This window comes from Botrytis deweyae, assembly GCF_014898535.1.
Source record: "Botrytis deweyae strain B1 chromosome Unknown BDEW_050, whole genome shotgun sequence".
Classification (NCBI taxonomy): Eukaryota; Fungi; Ascomycota; class Leotiomycetes; order Helotiales; family Sclerotiniaceae; genus Botrytis; species Botrytis deweyae.
This window is the reverse complement of record NW_024066257.1, coordinates 88,411-106,819: the sequence shown is the minus strand read 5'-3', so window position 1 is coordinate 106,819 and position 18,409 is coordinate 88,411. Positions and strand designations below refer to the sequence as shown.

At 42.2% G+C, this 18,409-nt stretch overlaps 5 protein-coding genes across 5 annotated transcripts; 2 read left to right on the top strand and 3 right to left on the bottom strand.

The window, feature by feature from the left end:
* Positions 1 to 941: 941 nt before the first annotated feature.
* EAE98_011588 (uncharacterized protein) lies at positions 942 to 4,352 on the top strand. The gene is made up of 3 exons (XM_038959210.1): positions 942 to 1,979; positions 2,035 to 2,138; positions 2,190 to 4,352. The coding sequence occupies exons 1-3, from the start codon at positions 1,806 to 1,808 to the stop codon at positions 3,304 to 3,306; spliced, it is 1,395 nt and encodes a 464-aa protein (XP_038804422.1). The 5' UTR covers positions 942 to 1,805; the 3' UTR covers positions 3,307 to 4,352.
* Positions 4,353 to 9,006: 4,654 nt separating this feature from the next.
* On the bottom strand, positions 9,007 to 10,143 carry EAE98_011587 (uncharacterized protein; the record flags this gene model as incomplete). The annotated part of the gene is made up of 1 exon (XM_038959209.1): positions 9,007 to 10,143. The coding sequence occupies one exon, from the start codon at positions 10,141 to 10,143 to the stop codon at positions 9,007 to 9,009; it is 1,137 nt and encodes a 378-aa protein (XP_038804421.1).
* Positions 10,144 to 11,836: 1,693 nt separating this feature from the next.
* On the top strand, positions 11,837 to 13,163 carry EAE98_011586 (uncharacterized protein; the record flags this gene model as incomplete). The annotated part of the gene is made up of 2 exons (XM_038959208.1): positions 11,837 to 11,944; positions 12,006 to 13,163. 2 exons carry the CDS (start codon positions 11,837 to 11,839, stop codon positions 13,161 to 13,163), a joined length of 1,266 nt encoding a protein of 421 aa, XP_038804420.1.
* Positions 13,164 to 13,542: 379 nt separating this feature from the next.
* EAE98_011585 (uncharacterized protein) lies at positions 13,543 to 15,439 on the bottom strand. Its single transcript, XM_038959207.1, has 3 exons — positions 15,223 to 15,439; positions 14,408 to 15,173; positions 13,543 to 14,353 (listed from the first exon to the last, which is right to left on the bottom strand). The coding sequence occupies exons 1-3, from the start codon at positions 15,397 to 15,399 to the stop codon at positions 13,704 to 13,706; spliced, it is 1,593 nt and encodes a 530-aa protein (XP_038804419.1). The 5' UTR covers positions 15,400 to 15,439; the 3' UTR covers positions 13,543 to 13,703.
* Positions 15,440 to 16,485: 1,046 nt separating this feature from the next.
* EAE98_011584 (uncharacterized protein) lies at positions 16,486 to 17,736 on the bottom strand (the record flags this gene model as incomplete). Its single annotated transcript, XM_038959206.1, has 1 exon — positions 16,486 to 17,736. The coding sequence occupies one exon, from the start codon at positions 17,734 to 17,736 to the stop codon at positions 16,486 to 16,488; it is 1,251 nt and encodes a 416-aa protein (XP_038804418.1).
* Between the last annotated feature and the right edge of the window lie 673 nt (positions 17,737 to 18,409).

The following is an 18,409-nucleotide window of genomic DNA, read 5'->3' as shown; positions in this document are numbered from 1 at the left end:
TTGGGAGTGTTCTCACGTTGATGGAGGAAGCAGATACCATTGAGCCCAACGATTGAGTCTCTCGGTTTGCTGTTTGTCGAGACTGTATGGTCAGCTGTATGGTCACCGGTCAGTAGGAACACTATGGTCAGTAGATTGCTAGACAATCTCACGATCTCATGAAGCTCATTAGATTTAGCTCTGCCCATACGAGCGGAGACCTGATCGGAATATGAACCGGTTATTACGGACTTTTTTGATTTTCCATGAAAATTCTTTAAGTATAGCTCCACAGTTCTACTCTGTATGATTCACCGCGGTTGGATACTAAAATGTGTCAGCCTTGTAGGAATGACATTCATGCGTGTAACGAAGAGAAATTGAGCAAAAAATACCTTAATTTTTGCTCGGATATTAGGATATAAGGATATATTTCAAAGTGGTTATGCAACTTAAACTTGATTACCCACTGATTATTTATCAAAGCCATTGCACTCCGTAGATGTTTTGTCATCATCGACCATCATACCATGGTCAATGCTTGATGTAAGGGAGATTGAATTGAGTTCTCGAAGCTTTTGGAGCTTTTGGATCTTTCAAATATGTCAAAATATGTCACATTTATTCTATGCCCAAGTACCTACTCCCGGATACTTTAAGTGTTCACGGGTGAGGGTGGGTTTGAGCCTTGATGTCGGCTCGAGGTGGGATGGGATAAAATCATAGATTCAATGCTTACGAGATCAAAGTATCATCACCGTGTCCAGAGTACGTGTAGATTCTCCTTCTAGAATCTAATACGTTCAGAAGAAGACATTAAAGCAGCAGCACTCCATTTCTTTTTGCAAGTCTAACCTTAATGCTATCTATCCCTAGCAGCTCAAGAGTCAACTCTGACTTCGGTGACATGTAGTCACAAATTAGGGTTTTTAAGTTCCCCTTTGGTCTAATTCATGAATCTGTCTATGCCCAACATGTAAAATTACGATGGACGACGTTTATGCTTCCATTGAAAACATACCCTATTGGTCCTAATTGATTCATTCTTATCATTCAAAATTGGTACCACCAATGCCCTGTTCAGTTTGACTTTCGTGAACCTTTTTTTCTCACCCCTTCACCCCTTCATTCCAACATTTTGGAGTGATGCGAGAAGCGAAAAATGTAATTCCTTTCTATTGCCATACATTCATTTGTATTGATACCGAGTTACTTCCAACACCAATCCTGGTCATCTCATCCGTCCCCAACGTCGAACCTGAATACACGAAAAGTCCATATCCCGCAATCCATTCGATGCCAATCTTGAATCTACTCTACGGAGTATAGGAGCTTGGGAGAACCCATGCATGATTACTTATTTTACTTTATTTGACTGCGCGGACTTAAGGATTCAATCCGAATGACTGGGATCCAAGAGTCTAGGACTTTATCAGCAAGGGGACGTAACGCTTTTTTCCACCGGATCACCTCACATAATCAAAAATATCACCCGCCGTTTCGGTCGACGGGTATAAGGTTTCCTTCCAGGTCCGCCATTAGATATCAAAAGGCGCCTAGCACTTGGGGTTCCCATTTTTAATTATTTTCATATAATTAACGGTCGACCTTTCCAAGTGATACATAGTTTATTACCACGCATAATCCCACGACTGCATGTCTTTTCGACCTTACAAATCTTTAACTTCCATCTTACTTAGTACTCAGTAGTATCTTGTTAGTTTCTATACACTCATAAAAGGTTTCCATAGCTTTGTTCTGGAAACACTTCTATTTTTTCGAAAGTCCATATTGATGATCACTCAATTCGGAATTTCAATTTCAAGATGACTAATTCCGACGACATCAATCATCCAAAGGGTTCAAAACATGTGGTACGAAAGCGCAAGAGAGAGAGTAAGTCAAGTGGACAATTAGTTCCCACATCTCCCAATGAAGCTGGCAAACGACACAAAAGAGCTACGAGAGCATGTGAGCGTTGTCGCAATAAGAAGATAAAAGTATGTACATCATCGTATGAAGAGATTTGTCTTTCAAGTTCTAATCATACGACAGTGCGATATTGAACGTGATATTGCGTGCAATGCGTGTGTCGATGCCAATGTGATATGCGAGTCAGGCAATGGAAAGCACACGGAAATCAAAAAGTATCCTCCAGGGTGAGTGAATTTCTACAGTCGTACAAAACGGCATCTGACATGTGAACTCAGATACACTGAGTGCCTAGAACATAGTAACCAGGCCATGATACTTGTTACCGACAAGCTCTGGCGCATGGTAAAGAATAGAGAGGAATGGACTTTTGCAGAGCCTAGGATGAAGGATGGAGGGAAAGGACCTGTGGTTATTCATGATATAGCTCAGGCACTCGGATGTATACGCAATGCACCTGGACTTCCAGAAAACTTCATTGAGGACGCTCCAGCTCTACTGGCTCGATTATCAGCAGAATCTTTAGCAGAAGAGAGATCGCAACTTGACGAGGGGATCCAGACCGAAGCCACCAGGTCTAGCGAAGGGGCAGCTTCACCAGAATCAATCGAGGAAGAAACTTCCCCAGAAACTCCACCAACATTCTCCAAATGGATGCCTTTACCGATTTATCAGTCAGACTCATTTACTCCTTTACCCGGGACAGCGCATCGTAGTTTAGATAAGCCTTCTATTCAACCGCAGCAGCAATCGGTAAACCAAGATCGAAAACTAGACAACTCTAGAATGTCACATGGACCCACGATTAAGTCAGAAAGTACGAGCCAATTTTCAAACGTCAACATGCTTGTAGGAAACATGATGAATGATCCATCAAACTTTCCGGCGAGGGAATCATTCAGCAACCGAAATACCGCGACAGTGGATGTCCGTCGAGCACCTGGACTAAAGATAGAACCACAGCCTTATAATGCTCAAGAGCAACCGGCGTTATCTGCGTCGTCTACAGTATCATCGTTCTCTAATACACATCATACAAACTCGCCATTACAGTCTATTAACTCAACATTCTCACCTGTTTACCAGGCAAGCACACCATTATCATATTCTGAACATTCTAATCAATTCCACGCTTCGTCATCTTCATCGCCATATCTTACTCACTTGCAAAAAGATCCATGTCTATCCCCTAGTCCGGCTCTTGATGACTTCTCGAACCCACAATTCTACGACCCCGACATGCTATTATTCAATATCCAAGGTGCCGGCAACTCTTTCGATGAAGCATCTTACTTGTCGTCGAATGATCTCATGTTTAGCTCGGGCTTCGATGAACCAGTCGGGGACTTTTCGTCTGTAGATGAATCTTACCGCCAGGATTTGTCAAATTATTAAAACGATGAGGGTTTTTTCAAGGCAGGACGGTTTGCGATTTACAATGTAATTTTTCGGAGGGTTTCCTAGTAATCACCTGAATCTACCGTGTTCACCATGGGAGCGGTTTCATTCTCACTTTGCTATGGTTTAAGACGGAGGATTTAACAAGGTCACGATTCATGGATTAAGGAGTTATAGGAACAGGGATATATATACCAGGGCGTTATCAATTGGTTGAATGTGTGGGATCCCAGGATTAACTTGGGAATGATAGACGACATGTATATTTTAGAGTTGCGCAAAGCGACCATGTGGACTAGGATACTTGATCAAATCGATTAGTGTAGTTTTCTTAGGTTTCACTGAAGAAGAATAGCTAGCCAGGACTCTTTTAGGTCCTGGGGGCAACAATTTCAGCGCTCTTTCTTGGAGTCGAGAGAAAGTCAACTCGGCGTCTATCTAATAGACGATCCTTCATCCTCTCTATCTCTTGGTGGTAACGTGTCAAAGTCTAATAACATGATGTGAGTTGTTCATCTCTCTAAAATCGAATTTAGGAAATAGAGCGGAGCTGCGTCCAGTGAGTCGGGTCTTTACTATATCCCAGGATATCGATATATCAACATCCATATCAATACCAATCTCGACGATTGAAGTACTTGGTTCACCGTATCTCGAAAAAACTCACCCATTGCAAAGATAGACTCTCCTCAACTCCTGCCCTGAAGTGGGAAATAGCCAGTACTTCGTAGACATCCCAGGAAAGCTTACATGTGCAAACACACTCCGCGGTGATTATTAAGTCGATAAGGTTGTTTACCTTGCTGGTTTAGTTGTCCCCAGGACGTTGTGGGATACCAATCAGAACCCGACGGTGCGGAGTTTATGCATGTCCGGCATATACAAGGGTGTGAATGTCCACAGAATGTCCACACAATGTCCAAATGTCCAAATGTCCAGCGACGGGTGAGTAAGCTTTTTGCTCGTCTTTTTGTGCATAAAATTTAATGCTCGCGCGCGCGTTGAATGAAGTCCGTCCACATTTACATACCTGGGTAGTTATGTAGTAGTTATGAAATTATTATGTATGTGGCTTGCGGAGGGATTCGGACACAAGTCTCTTTCTCCTCTCCGGTGCTCATAATGAGTAATTATGAAAACCTTAGGTTCTTGTAGACCGAGTGCCTCCGCCCCGCTGTATCCGTTCTATCCATTCTATCCATTGACCTGGGTAAAAATCAAGACATCATATGATATGATCTTTTATATCACAATCTACAACCTACGAACCACAGACCGCGAACCACGAACCATGATTAATTACATCAACCATCAAAATCTGTTCCTGACCCTGGTTCAATGCGGGATTTACTTTACCTACTCTGTACAGAATTCCATACATGGGCGGCATATAGATAGTGTCAACGTCAATCGAAGACTCGACACATTGCGAGAAAGCAAGAAGGAAGTGCCGAATTGCCGGTCGGATATGCTATTTGATGTTCCCGAATTCAGTGGTGGGTGGGATGCGATGGAGGTGGATGCCACTGGATGGTCGACGGTGGATGGTGGATGAGTAAGTTACTGATATTATGGAGTCCTGACTACTGAGTGTGTGATGAACGAGAACTTGTTTATTAAACACATCCATCCTTCACACATTTCTTTCTTCACATCCGCGGATATAACATAGTAATGTGGATATGCATTCGAGAAAACCAAACGTGGCTTCTATCAGATGATTTTACAGAATCTTTTTCAATGGATGGATATACGATTAATGATCATCTATTTAGGTTCTGCATCTACGGCGCAAATTAACGTATAACTTACGACGTATTCGTATATTCGTTTGTACGCACTTATTCAGCGTGGTGTATACCCCTTTGAGCATAGATTCCACAGCACGGAGGATGTGTGCGACAAACAAGATCACAATACCAATCAACAAACGGACGAATCCCAAAAGTCTCCGCGTCGGGCCCGAGTACGGAGACTAGAATCCGAGAAATGTACCGCTCGGAGGGTTTTTCTTTCTACACGCCGTTTGAACTTGGGATGGATGGGATGAGAGGGGCTGAATGACAAGGTGTGTACACCTTCAATATGCATGCACCCGCCGTACGAGTCATCCAGATATACCGCACCAGTTTCTTGAATCTTACACGCTCACGCTATCCTAAGATCACCGTCTAATTTATAGAATATATGTAGTCTTTTCGGGCTTGATAATCCCTGAAGCGGATCCCTAGGTAGGTAGATGCAACCAATTTTTTACGTTTACGTGATCGGGGATTAGTGATCCCGAAAAACAATTTGTGCAGTTCTAGCCCCCAAAGTTGGGGAAGGGAGGGTCGCTGTTTTAATTTTGATGAAATGTCATGCTAGGTACATCTATCGTACTCTGTAAGTTTTTGACTGGAGACGAGATGAGATGTAAGGTCCAGCCTTATCCAGGGACCACACGCATTCTTGTATGTGCCGCTAATATGCTGCGGGGAATGTGGCAGAAGAGGTGGAAGCCGAGTTATAGAGTGCTGATGACTCGGGTCTATCATATCCGATCTTACATACCGTGAGACAGTTGTTGGAATTATTTGTTTTTCAATATAGATGTTGTAAGTACCTGATCTGCTCACTTACCATACTGAGAGGATGATTGGATAGCAAGGTAAGTCTACTTTGTCTGATATAAAGTGTAGCGTAGACTGTAAGCATACAAGTGTTATGTTTCAGTTGCTGTCAGCCTGCATTATGACAATCGGGATTATAGAACCGACAGATTTGCAGTCTGTCAGCTTCATTTCCAGGCACCTTACTATCGTCTGGAATCCATGGAGGGTATGCTTACAATATGTCTACTTGATGCCTAGGGTGCTAGGGCAATAAAGACGCATTCAACAAACAAATCAGGCTATTCACATCGCATCTTCTACACGCTCTTGTAATGCTTGGCTATTGTTGAGGTGTGTAGGAGCTGGCAATTCGGAGATTACTCCAATACTCTTTTCCGCAGGGAAGTAAGTATCTTTCTTTACTATTTGCACTGCATTCTATGCGGGGTTTTGAGAATGGTTGTTCGGCTTTTGTAACAGTACCTTTCGCCGAAACAAGTTTCTCCTTGGAAAAAGATTGTTTCAATATTACCGCTTTTTTGGTTGGGTTCTTTCGATGGTCTGCTATTGGAGTATGTTCAGTGTAGTCAACGTCGTGATTAATTCCATTATGATGCGACGAGAACCTGCGGATACTTTTGCTCGAGCTACAAGTAGGTGGTTAGGGTAGGCTGCCTCGATAAATTCCCTTTTATTTTTCGTGATAATGATTCATGTGAGAGCTTTCACGATTTTCTTTTTCATCACACAAGTGCTTGTTGTGTTAGTCCGTCTATTCTTTTCTCAAAACTTACCAAAGAAGCAATCTTCACACAAAAAGGCAACCGAGAGTGGTAATCAATTAGCAACATGTTGCGCTGGTCTATCCTTCTAATGTTGCTCAAAGTGCATCCAAGTATCGATATGCCCTGATCAAGGCAACATCATTTTTTACTCCTATCTGATAATATCAAAAACAAACGTTGGTTCACGATCACAGTACATGTTGTTCACTGCAGTCATATGAGCCCTCCCTAAGCGTTAATTCTTTCGGAATGCTTTCTTCGGGTCTACAAGTTAGTTCATTGTTCTCAGGCAAGATAGGATCAACAGTCGAGAATATTTCAGCAATCACACAGCTCTTCTCCTCGGACTGCATGCAGTCTAACCATCGGGTACACGTCCGTCCGCATGACGATCGACTAAAAGTTGCATATAGCTATTTGGTGAGCTTCTGAGTATGATAAGTTTGACACAAACGTCTTTTCGCTGGTTGTTTGACTCTCAAGAAAGCAAGTTAGAGTTGATTATCGAGCATTTTCATGGCCGCCGATGACTTTCATCCCTTTTTCTTCCTTGGGTGCAAAATTCTCGTGAGATTGTATTTTCTAATCACCGTGAGCTGTTGTCTCAACACTAGCTGGCATAAATATTCGGCCGCACAATTCAACGCTCGGCTCGTTTTCTCCTAAATCGACTGGTTTCTCATGATTGAATATATATACAACGATGATTATCCATGAATTCTCAGATCTCGTACTCGACAGACCAGCTCAAACACAAAACTATAACCCCCAGAAATAAATCCTGCCCTACCTAGCATCAGCCGTAATCCAAATCATGAATTCAGTATCCAGATCGCTGCACTTCTTGAAGAACTCAAAAATGACCATTCCTCCCGAGTTCATCAATCGCTGTAATTTGTGTTTTTCCAACTCCCCCTTCCCTTCTGATTATTGCAAAGAGAGCGAGAAATCTAGATATATGCGGGAGAGATGAAGGAACGCTTTATAGGTCGAATGTGGTGGTACATGATCACCCGGAGATGGTTAATGCGTTTAGCTGTTGGTAGAGCGTGACGCTTGTATGATGTATAGTGTTGGTGGATAGTCGTCCTTGGATATGGCGATTGAATGTGGCGATTGAATATGGCGATTGAATATGGCGATTGAATATGACCTCCGCGCTGCAACTTCATCCTCGACTATCCGTGTCGTGATACTTAATGGTTTCCGAAAATGAAAAAATATTCTTGTCTTTACTTTATACGGGAATTTACTCTCGTGCCACTAAAAGTCAAGAACATTGTACATAACTGCTAAAATTGTTTTAAATTTACTTCTATGCTTGTTAGATTCTAGTCGATTATATCTAGAGTATAGGTATAGATTCTAGCTTTCAATCATGGAATTCAACCTATTAGACCTAGATCCTAGCTTTCTATAAAGGCTAGCCTCAAATGCTAGCCTTATAATAGAGATTTCAGCTTTCAGATTTTATAAATTCTTATTTCAAATATTATAGTCACTAGACTAAAAACAATAGAGTCTAGCTATTATAAAATCCCAGTGGTATGAGAATCAATTTAGATCAATTTTAATAGCATCAGAGTAATTTATCGTACTTTATATAGCTAAAAACGGACACCGCGATCAGTGTTCGATTATTAAAAGCAAATATTGATATTAATAGAGAGGGAATAAGGAAATAGGGGTTACATCTACACATTCCCGTTTCTCGCGATCGGTTGTGCGGAGATGCAGAGTACGAGGTTGGGGGGTAGGGTAAGCTGCGAAGATGGATATTGTAGATGAGCAGAGTAGGATTGCATGAATGATGGTGGTAAAAAATTGGGTATGAGGTGTTGCTTAGGGATATGCTGAGAAGAGGTGTGGAAGTGATGGTGATGGTGAAGGTTGGGGGGAATGGGGATACGTTTTGGGGGATGGTGATTAGGGAGGGATATGCAAATGTTGTGGGGTGTTATTGGAGAAGGGGGTGGATTTGGAAGAAGGGATTAGTTTTGGAAAGATGGCTTTGGATATTGTGCAGGAGAAAGGTGATGAGGAAATATCGCTTTGCTGGAGGGGAAGAAGGCTGAGGATGAATCGGGAATAAAGTAGAGGTAGAAATAGTTTGCAGTATAGTTTAACAATAAGTTCTCTGTGGATTGGTGTCATTTTGTGCAATAAATCTATCTGACTGGGCACTTGATACCAATACTCAAAACTCCGAAAGTTTTTCTTTTTTTTTAGAAAAAGATACACCACGACTCAACTATTCGGCGAGACATTGAAAAAGGACATACCAGACTCAAGAGAGGATGCTCTCTCGTAACTCAAAACTAAAGATACATAACAGCCAATTTTCCAGGCTCAGGATTCTGAACAACAGCCTTGATTCCCTCATCCCATTGCTCAATCGAGAATTCACCCACAATTTCCATGCCACCCGCTTTTCCAAGTTTCAACAATCCGCTTTCAACAAGTTTGATAAGTCCTTTTACGTCCTCCCTCTCATACATATACTGTCCCCGAATCGTAAGGTTTTTCATGACCGCCATCATGTATGGAATGTCAATATCATTAGACGTCACTCCCATCAATGACGCTCTCCCGTAATCTCTCAATGACATCAAACACGCTCTGATATAACTCGAGCCATTTGCTTCCTGGGGTGACAAATCCAAGTATGCGTCGACCGGGCCCAAAGGTTCGATTCTCGCAAGATCTTCCTCGTAATTGCCAGTGGTCTGTACGATCTCAACGCGTTGATTTGCCGCTGCAAGTTTTTGTAATTTTGGTAGGTTCCTACTGACAGCAATGACACGTGCACCCATCGCCGATGCTACTTCCACGGCAGCTCTACTAAACAACCCAGTGGCAGGTGCCACAATGACCGTTTCTCCGGCTTTGAGATCGATTCCTCGAAATCCCCCATAAGCTACCATGTACCGAGAAAGAATTGAAAGATCTCCGAGAGAATAACCAAGACCTCCTTCGGCTGGACTTCCCAAGAGCCGTTTCTCATTCAATGCATAAACATTCTCAAGCGGTGACTTCACATACTCAGCTAAGGAGCCATCACGCCAAACCTCGATGAGCTTTTTCGCTTTGGGATCTTGTCCAAATACACCAAAACCCCATAGAATCTTAACGTCCGAATTGTCCCGACCTCGAACGAAAGGCTCGATAGTCACAAGTTGGCCAATAGATAAAGTGGTGGTGTCTGGACCGATGGCTGCGACGCGACCGACGGCACGATCGCCGGGGATAAATGGTGTAGGTGTATACAGGTAAGGCATTTTTCCATCGAGGAGTTCTTGAATACTGGGATCAATGCCTACAGCGAGGACCTTCACGATGAGACTTCCAGGACTGGGTTGGGGTGTCGCGATGGTCTTGACGGTAAGAGGTTGACCTTGAGCTTCAGCGTAAAGTGCCCGCATGGTAGCTGGAAGTGGAGAATCTGTTGAAGCCATAATGAAGTTTGGGTAAGGGATTTGAGATCAAATGAAGTGGAAGATACTATTTGTTTATTCTCTCAAGGCACCCGAACAGATCTTTATATATTGTCATTTTGTAGACAAGAGTTCACTTCCAAAGCTAGAAAGGATTCATAATTTAAGCTCATCATGGGTGAAGGTTTCGGAAAACACCAGGAGTTATTTGATTCGTTATTTAATGAATTATACATTCAATGATTCTTCTATCTTGTAGTATTTTATTCCATTTGAAGAGAAGCTAATTGGCCCTAAAATAACCTTAAATTAATAGTTCTTGCTGGCATTAAACGAATATTTAGAAAGAATATAGTAGAACTTAGCTATACTAGACTGAGATATATCGGAATTTTGAATATGTTAAAATAATTTCCTAATTTGATCACTTTTTTATAAAAATACTAGATTTTCGAGCAAAAGTAAAATACTATCTTTTTTTTAAAAAAAAAATCTAATATAAATTTTAATAATAGTTTTACCTCAATGAATTTCATTGATTATTATTATATAATATTCTTTAACTAGATATTATATAAAATAATAGTATGTCACGAGGAAACAAAATCATTGAATAATAATTGTATAATAGGATTTTATATTAAATTAATAAAAGAACTAATCTCTTTCTATAGAGAGAAAGAGAATTTAAATACTAAGTGATCTTCGGACTTCGATTATAAGAGCGGAGATCTGTTCTATATCCGATCTCCGTTTAATTAATTGACTTTAAAATATATATTATTTATCTCGCTGATTCTATAATCAATTATATGTCTAGAGCTATATAATCTAGTAATAAAACAATATCGAGTAATTATTACTATATGATATTTTTATCGAAAGGGAGAATAAATATTACTGAGAACACTTAAACTGTTATTATTTACATCAGAATCTTCTCTATATTATATTTAATTGATCCAATTTTTTATTCCGGTATGACTAAGTTCTACTCACGTACTACTTGTGTGATCGGAAAATATACAACTCCGAAGCTAGATGTACATACGACAAGTCTCAAGATACAATTCCGAAGCTAGATGTACATACGACAAGTCTCAAGATACAATTTCGAAGCTAGATGCACATACCACAAGATGCAACTCCGAAGCTAAGAAAATCGGATAAGTTCTCTTGTAGTTTACCATCTTGTGGTATGTGCATCTAGCTTCGGAGTTGCATACTTTCTAGCTGCACGAGTACGGTAGAATCTCGATAACTCCGCACAAAAGCCATCGGAATTACATGTTCAAGATCTCTTAACTCCATTATTGGCATTGCCCAAGAATATTCACCTCATCTCAAGGTATACTTTTGAGTCTTCAAAGTTGACGTGAAGATGTATATCCCTATGTATGTCATCCTCGAAGATACAAATCAGGATTAGTTTGAAGATTGCCCGCTAATGAAGCACGACCTAGGCGATATACGGACTAGCAAGTGAGTGAATACGATGTGTGGTTAGCGTGGGCACCAGAAGTGGGGCGAAATGAGGGGTGCGTATCAAATCCGTTCTTTTGAAGCTTATTCTTCCCCTTCATCAACTCGCTTATGTTTCCTTCCGTCGTATATTTTGATTTCTTCTGCTTGTTGAGACGAGTGTATATACATAAACAGACACAATGAGATTGTGATGTGATTGCTCGAAATACTTACTCAAGCAGCCAATATCATGCCTGTCAAGACGCAAGCCGATGTTAAAGAAGACAGCCAGCGAAAGCGGAGAGTCCATAAAAAGTCGCGAAAGGGTTGTCGAAACTGTAAGCTGCGGAGAGTGAAGGTGAAATGTTTCCCATGGGTCTTGCCTTGGTACGTTGGACTGACAACATGATGTTCCTTAGTGTGACGAGACAAGACCGCATTGCTTAAAGTGCAAAGATTATGGATATGCATGTAATTATGACTCCAAAACGCCAGATTTGGAATTGATCTATTCTGAAACTCCTACAACTGCGAAATCGCGAATTGAACCTTTACAATCATCATGGTCTATCGATTCTACACCATCTCAACAGATGGCCAGCATCCCCACTACCTTAGAACCATTATGCGTTGTCGGCGATGACATCTCGTCATTTGAGCTTGATAGACAGAGCCTCGATCGACTAGATCGCTTTCGGCACCGAACCGTTCTTACCCTTGGAACCCCGACTGCTGCAGGAGTATTCCATGAATTTGCCGTCTTCATGGCCTGTGAACATCCCTTCCTAATGCACGCTCTCCAAACCCTCACTGCCTGCCACGACCGATATCTTACCCTCCACCACGCAACATCATCGCGTCGCACATCAACAGAAGCCTATCACCTATCCCGCGCCGCTTCACTCTTTAACCAAAAACTCTGCGCTCCAATCGCAAACAACGACAAAGATGCTTTGTGGGCCACCGCAGCACTTCTCGGAATCGTAGCCGTATCATCAATCGAAGCTTCCTCTCCCTACGAAGCATGGCCTCTCACCTCATCAGCAGATACCGATCTCGACTGGCTACGTATGAGCGAATCGAAGACCGTTATTTTCGAGCTCACAAACCCCATGCGCAAAGATAGTATCTTCCATGTTCTATCCATCGATTACAATAACGCGCACTACAAACGCGATGGGAATCTCGATCTCTCATCCCTTCCGACTCATTTCATCGAACTCTTCGATTTAGACGAGCATTCGACCGTTGTTAATAATCCCTATTATCTGACCCTCATATCTCTTCAGCGTATCATCAACATCGAATGCAATCGATCAGCCATGTTATCTTTCCTCGGTTTCCTGACTAGTATATCTCCGCAATACAAAATTCTTCTGAAAATGAAAGATCCAAAAGCTTTGCTTCTACTGTCATATTGGTATGCGAAAGTCTGGAGAATGGTCTGGTGGGTAGAACGCAGAGCGATTCTGGAATGCCAAGCTATTTGTATTTATTTGGATAGATATCATAGCGACGATCTGCTGATTCAAGAATTGTTGTTGTTCCCAAAGCGAGAGTGTGGTTTACTTGGTTAGTGGAAGTTATTGATGAGACAGACAGCAATAGAAGTGAGGAATGAAGATCGAGGCCAAACATTCTGGCTTTACATTTGTTTTCAATTTTGTCGTAGGTATCATAATTTATCAAAATCCAATAACCAAAAGACTCTCAGAAACTTTTCTGAGCCATGGTACCTGTGTACTAGTCAGGAATTGGATTGTAGGGCGCGATAGTAAGGGGAGCTAGAATTTACCAGATCATGTTTCGAATCGCCCTGAAGCATTTAATTCATTTGCTTCGTAATGGTTCTTCATTTCCTGAATTCCAAGCCATTGCATTCCTGACTCCAACCTCGAGCTTCGCGAAAGTTACACGCTACGCATCTAAAATTGTCTTAGGGCGGGAAGAAGGAATGTTAATCGAACGAGGGGGCTTTTGTAACGAACTTCAAATCGCAACCTTGCTTGAAAGTCCTAAAATTGATTTGTAAATTTTTCTCAATTAAAGAGTATCATTAAACTATATCCGGCTCTAAAATTATGCCAAAATCCCGTGCGAACGGCTTTATAAATCACTCAGGCAAACAGAGTGCCATCAAAGTCCTTCCCACTTGTAACATTAGTTAAGGTCCAATTTCCAAAGCAAACGTATTCATAATTTGCCATGGCCGTCGCATTACTCTGACTCTCCAAAAATTTGCTCATTTCGCACATTCCATCTACCCTGCCTTTGCAAGCACCACCTCGAATGGTATCTAATGGAAGTATACCATTATTGAGTCTCATTCTGATAAATTTGTTCGTGGCGTTTGCGGGATCATATCCATATTGTGTTGGTGTGTATTGAACCTTTGAAGTTTTTTCAGCCTTTGGGTTAGCTGAACTACATCCAATGGTTTCGGTAATGAGACGAGCGCCGAATGGGGTAATTTGTGAGAGAATAAACTTTCGCTTTGGGTCAGGTGGGTATTGCGTTAGGCTTGGAGCGTCCCGAAAGTAATCCATACTCATTGCTGTTAAAGCAGATACGATAATATCGTCGTGGGAGAAATCGGCGTAGAACTTTTGGTCCAATGGGAAGGTAGTTGGGTTATCGTCGAGGGTGGAATTCACGGATGAGTTGGAAGAGGTGATGTATTGGTGTTGAAGACGGGCAAGGAGCTCTTGGACATATCCAAGTCCTTGAGCGCGTCCAGTAGGATTTCCATACGAATAATCGTACCAGTCTGGTGGAATTATCAGTATGAGCACCATGAACATCACTGAAGCCGCAAACTTACATATCATATCTAAAGTATTCTCAAACCCAGCCCACTCGTCTTCGGTGAACAACCCACAAAAGTCGCTCATACCAATATACGCATGCTCGTATGCGCAGATGCTTTGCATAGCATAGGTATCATTGTATGTCAATTCAAAACCAGAAGGTGCATATTTCTGTAATCTTTTGGTCGCGCTTCCCAAGTATTTAGGAAGATAAGTGTAAAGATCCAAATCTCCAATGTTCCAAATACCATCAACATAATCGTTGAAACAACTATCATATGAAGCCAAGGTATTATTCTCGGTTCCTCCTTCAGGAACAATTACCACATCAAATCCAGCAGTCACGTTTTCGAAAGTCGGATCTGGGATGGTGGAATAACTTGGACCAAAGAATCCTAATGCCCAATTAATTTGACTATTCTCGATTCTCGATTGTGAGGTCGTGCGCAAGGTGATCTTAGGACGTGCAGTGCCGTTAGGATATAGAGGGTCGTAGGCAAGTTGCCCAACGGATGCATTGTATAAAGTACGGCCGTATCGATTCCAGAAAGAAACACCAGAAGTGAATTCTGTAATTGCGCCCATTCCAGTCAGAAGACCATTGTCGATCATTGCGTATTCATAAGTGTTGAGGAAAGCAAGAGGACCAGTGAACGTCGCGTTAGTAGAGGTTGAGGTGAAGTTTGTAACCTTCTGAGCAAATCGCTCATCATTCACGCCATCATCTTCTGAAGTTGTCTGAAAACGCTGTGCATGCCTTTGGAGGGTTTGTACCGATTCCTTTACAAAGATTAGTTGGTTATTCAGGATCAGGAGAATAGCAACGTACAACTTGACAGCCTTCTGGAAGCCCGACATGATCTACACCGAAATAATCGTCTTCGTTGTCAGAATAGGGAGTCATTTCTCCCCAGTACTTTTGGATTCGATTAATATCAGTTAGAAGCTGGGCGGCGGTGGCCGACGCCAGCAAGGCATTAGTGGCAACCAATGTAGAAAGATACATCGTGAGATGCAATCAAAGCAAGAAAGAGAGTAAGAAGAATTGAAGATCTAACAAGAATTTCGCCGCGTTGGTTTGAGACTTGGGATTATATATGATTCTTACCATTGGAGAGGTTTCTATGTTTGGAAATCTCAAGGGACGATCGTCGTTTCCTCACCAGGCTGGTTTTATCGGAGCAGCGATATGAGCACTTACTCTGCTGTACCTCCGGCCTTCCTAAATCGAATAAAATACCCACGTTGCAAGTAGTGGCATCAGGATTCCACTATTCTCATGCACGTCGAAGCATAGTCCCCTTTATCAGATCACTTCATGTCAGGAACAACCTCGTCGCCTCTCAACAATCCCAAAAAATGTCCAGCCATCTTTAATAAGGATGACGTGGGTAAACACTAGCCTTGCATGATGGCCAATCCACGTCGTGAAGTTCGGGATAGCTGTAGCTTAATAAATGGGCTTCTTTGCACTTTTCGAGCATTTCATTTGTTGCAAATCGGTATATACTCGGGAACTAACTAGTTTCGTCCCATGGTGATTTATATGGAGTAGCGACTCAAGCTTTTCTGGGATGTAGCTCGGGGTAGCCCCCCGCCATCGGCCAAAAAAGAGAGTTTATTTGATAACCTCGTAATAAAAATAAAATTGTTCGAATTCTTATCTCTTGCCATACAATGTCGATAGAGAGAGTTGGTAATATATAGCTCAAAAGTAATATGTACAAGAAAGTAATTAAAAAATTAATTGAAAATCAGTCCAGAAATAACGATTATACCCACGTTCCATGCAATCATGAAGATAGCCTCAATTCCAATCTCCTCCATAATCCACCTCTCCTGCGCCTCCTCCTCTGATTGACATAAGAATCTCAAAATTGAATCAGAAATAGCGAACATAACAAGCCAAAAAAACAAGGACTTCTATCAATCTACAACGACAGAAACGAGATCGCGGAAGTATCAATCGTATCGAGAACAAAATAGAACCTCCAGCATTAAGAGTAAAAGGACGGAATGAATGGACCTCTCCGAGGACGACATCGAAGGTAAAATTGAAGAATTCTCGCCGGTAGAGTTGTTAATGTCGCCTTTACGCAGCCGGCTCTTGTGAATGTGCGTCATTACCACCAACTGTCACAATTAAAGAGGCAGGCGTTGAATCATTTACTGCACCGCATTGATTGATACCTCCATCAGGTGTCACATCATCATACGGAAAGCAGTAACCGAGGCCATCAACGTTTGCAGCATGGACGATTCTCGCATAATGATTCGTGATTGCATTTTCGTAATATGTCGACACCACTTCTTTATCTGGCTGGGAAGAATTGACGAGAAGCGTCGATCGATTGAATGCGGCATCAAGTCTTGCGCCAATATTCAAGAGTTGGTCAGTATTGGTAGGCTGGGCTGCAAAGGCCCCTGTCGCGCCACCAAAAATGTCTGCAGATGATGGCTTGGTAAAGGAGCCGATGCTATCAAAGGTGAAGGAAGTGAGGTCGGAGGTTGATCCGGAAACATCTCCCCACGATGCTTGAGTATTGACAGTTAGGGAAGTGCTAGCATATTTATCCCACACATCATTGATGTAACTGGTCCAATATCCTTCGAACAGTACCGGATTGAATACAATGCCTGCCGTTGGATTGAGGGCTCTCAGATTCGTACCGTCATTCTCCACAATGAGCTGGCTCCAACCGGCCCCGTCGATCGCATCTTGTGCTACTAGACCTTTGCAAACTGTCGCTAGTCCATCTGAGGGTAAACCTCCAACGTGTTTCACTGCACCACTTGTACTTTTCAGTGTCAAAGCGACAGGCAGGCACACAAAATCGACGTAGGTGATGTTTGCAAATAGCTCGGAGCTATTGTATGTAAACTCACAAAAATCCCAATTTTTCAAGTAGTTTGGATCAGAGGTATTGTTGACGGAGGGCTCAACCAATGCAGGCCCTGCAATCCCAACATCGAGCAGAAATGTCAAAGTATCTTCGATGCAGAACCAAATCCGACCGCCTGCAATATTTGGAATAGTGACCTTCGTAGTAGACCCTGGTTCTCCAAGTGGAATGGCACAGTCTTCTGTCAAGGCAGATCCGTTAGATGATGGGTTTGTAGGGTAGTACAAGGTCGACCCATCAGCTTGCAGGAGCACCACGGAATTGTTATTGTTGATGGCAAGGCCAGTCACGTATGCGTAGACGGTGCTCGAAGAACTTTGATTGACAAGTTCTATGGTAAGCGTGCTGGCAGTAACTTCAGTCTCGACTGTTTTGATTTCGGGTGGGCACAGAACGTTCTCCTTCTTCTGCCTTGCGATCGCATCCGAGATAGTAGTCATTGCTGCAGATATTAAGTGGATGTGAAACTGTTGTCTGCTCTGGAAGTTGTTCTCTATACTGGTATACTATTAAACCCTTCTCGTGCCAAGGTGGAGCTTCTTATAATGTCAGAAACAGTGTGAATATCGATGACCAGGTTTAACACTGTGGCTGGAGTTCGTGAGGCATGACTATGTTTGAGTCTTGTGAGTCCGTATGTATATTCCAACAATCTGGGTCAGAAAAGAGAATGTCAGTGGCAGAGAAAGCCTTCTAGACTGGGTTTCGAGACACTAAGCTTCCAATCCCAGATTATAGCAGAGGCAGGCACTCGAAAAAGTATGATGGCAAAGCCATGATCTCAACGACGGCGTGAAGCTTTAGAGTTTAGCTTGCCGGACCTTTCTCCACATTCATCAAATCTAGAGACAAAGATCATCCCCTCGAGGTCGTATTGAACTATCAAACTAGATGAGGGGACTTTTCATCTGCACACATACTATATCTGGTACGAAGACCAGCATCTGGGTATACGCGAGGCTGGTTGTTGCACGAGATTCACAACTGTCGCATGCTCTTTTGTCTGATAATCATATAACTAATGACGCTATTACGACAATGTTATGACAGCGATATGATAGCATTCTTTCAATAACTACCAACAAGCAGCTATGATAAGATAGAAGAATGTCT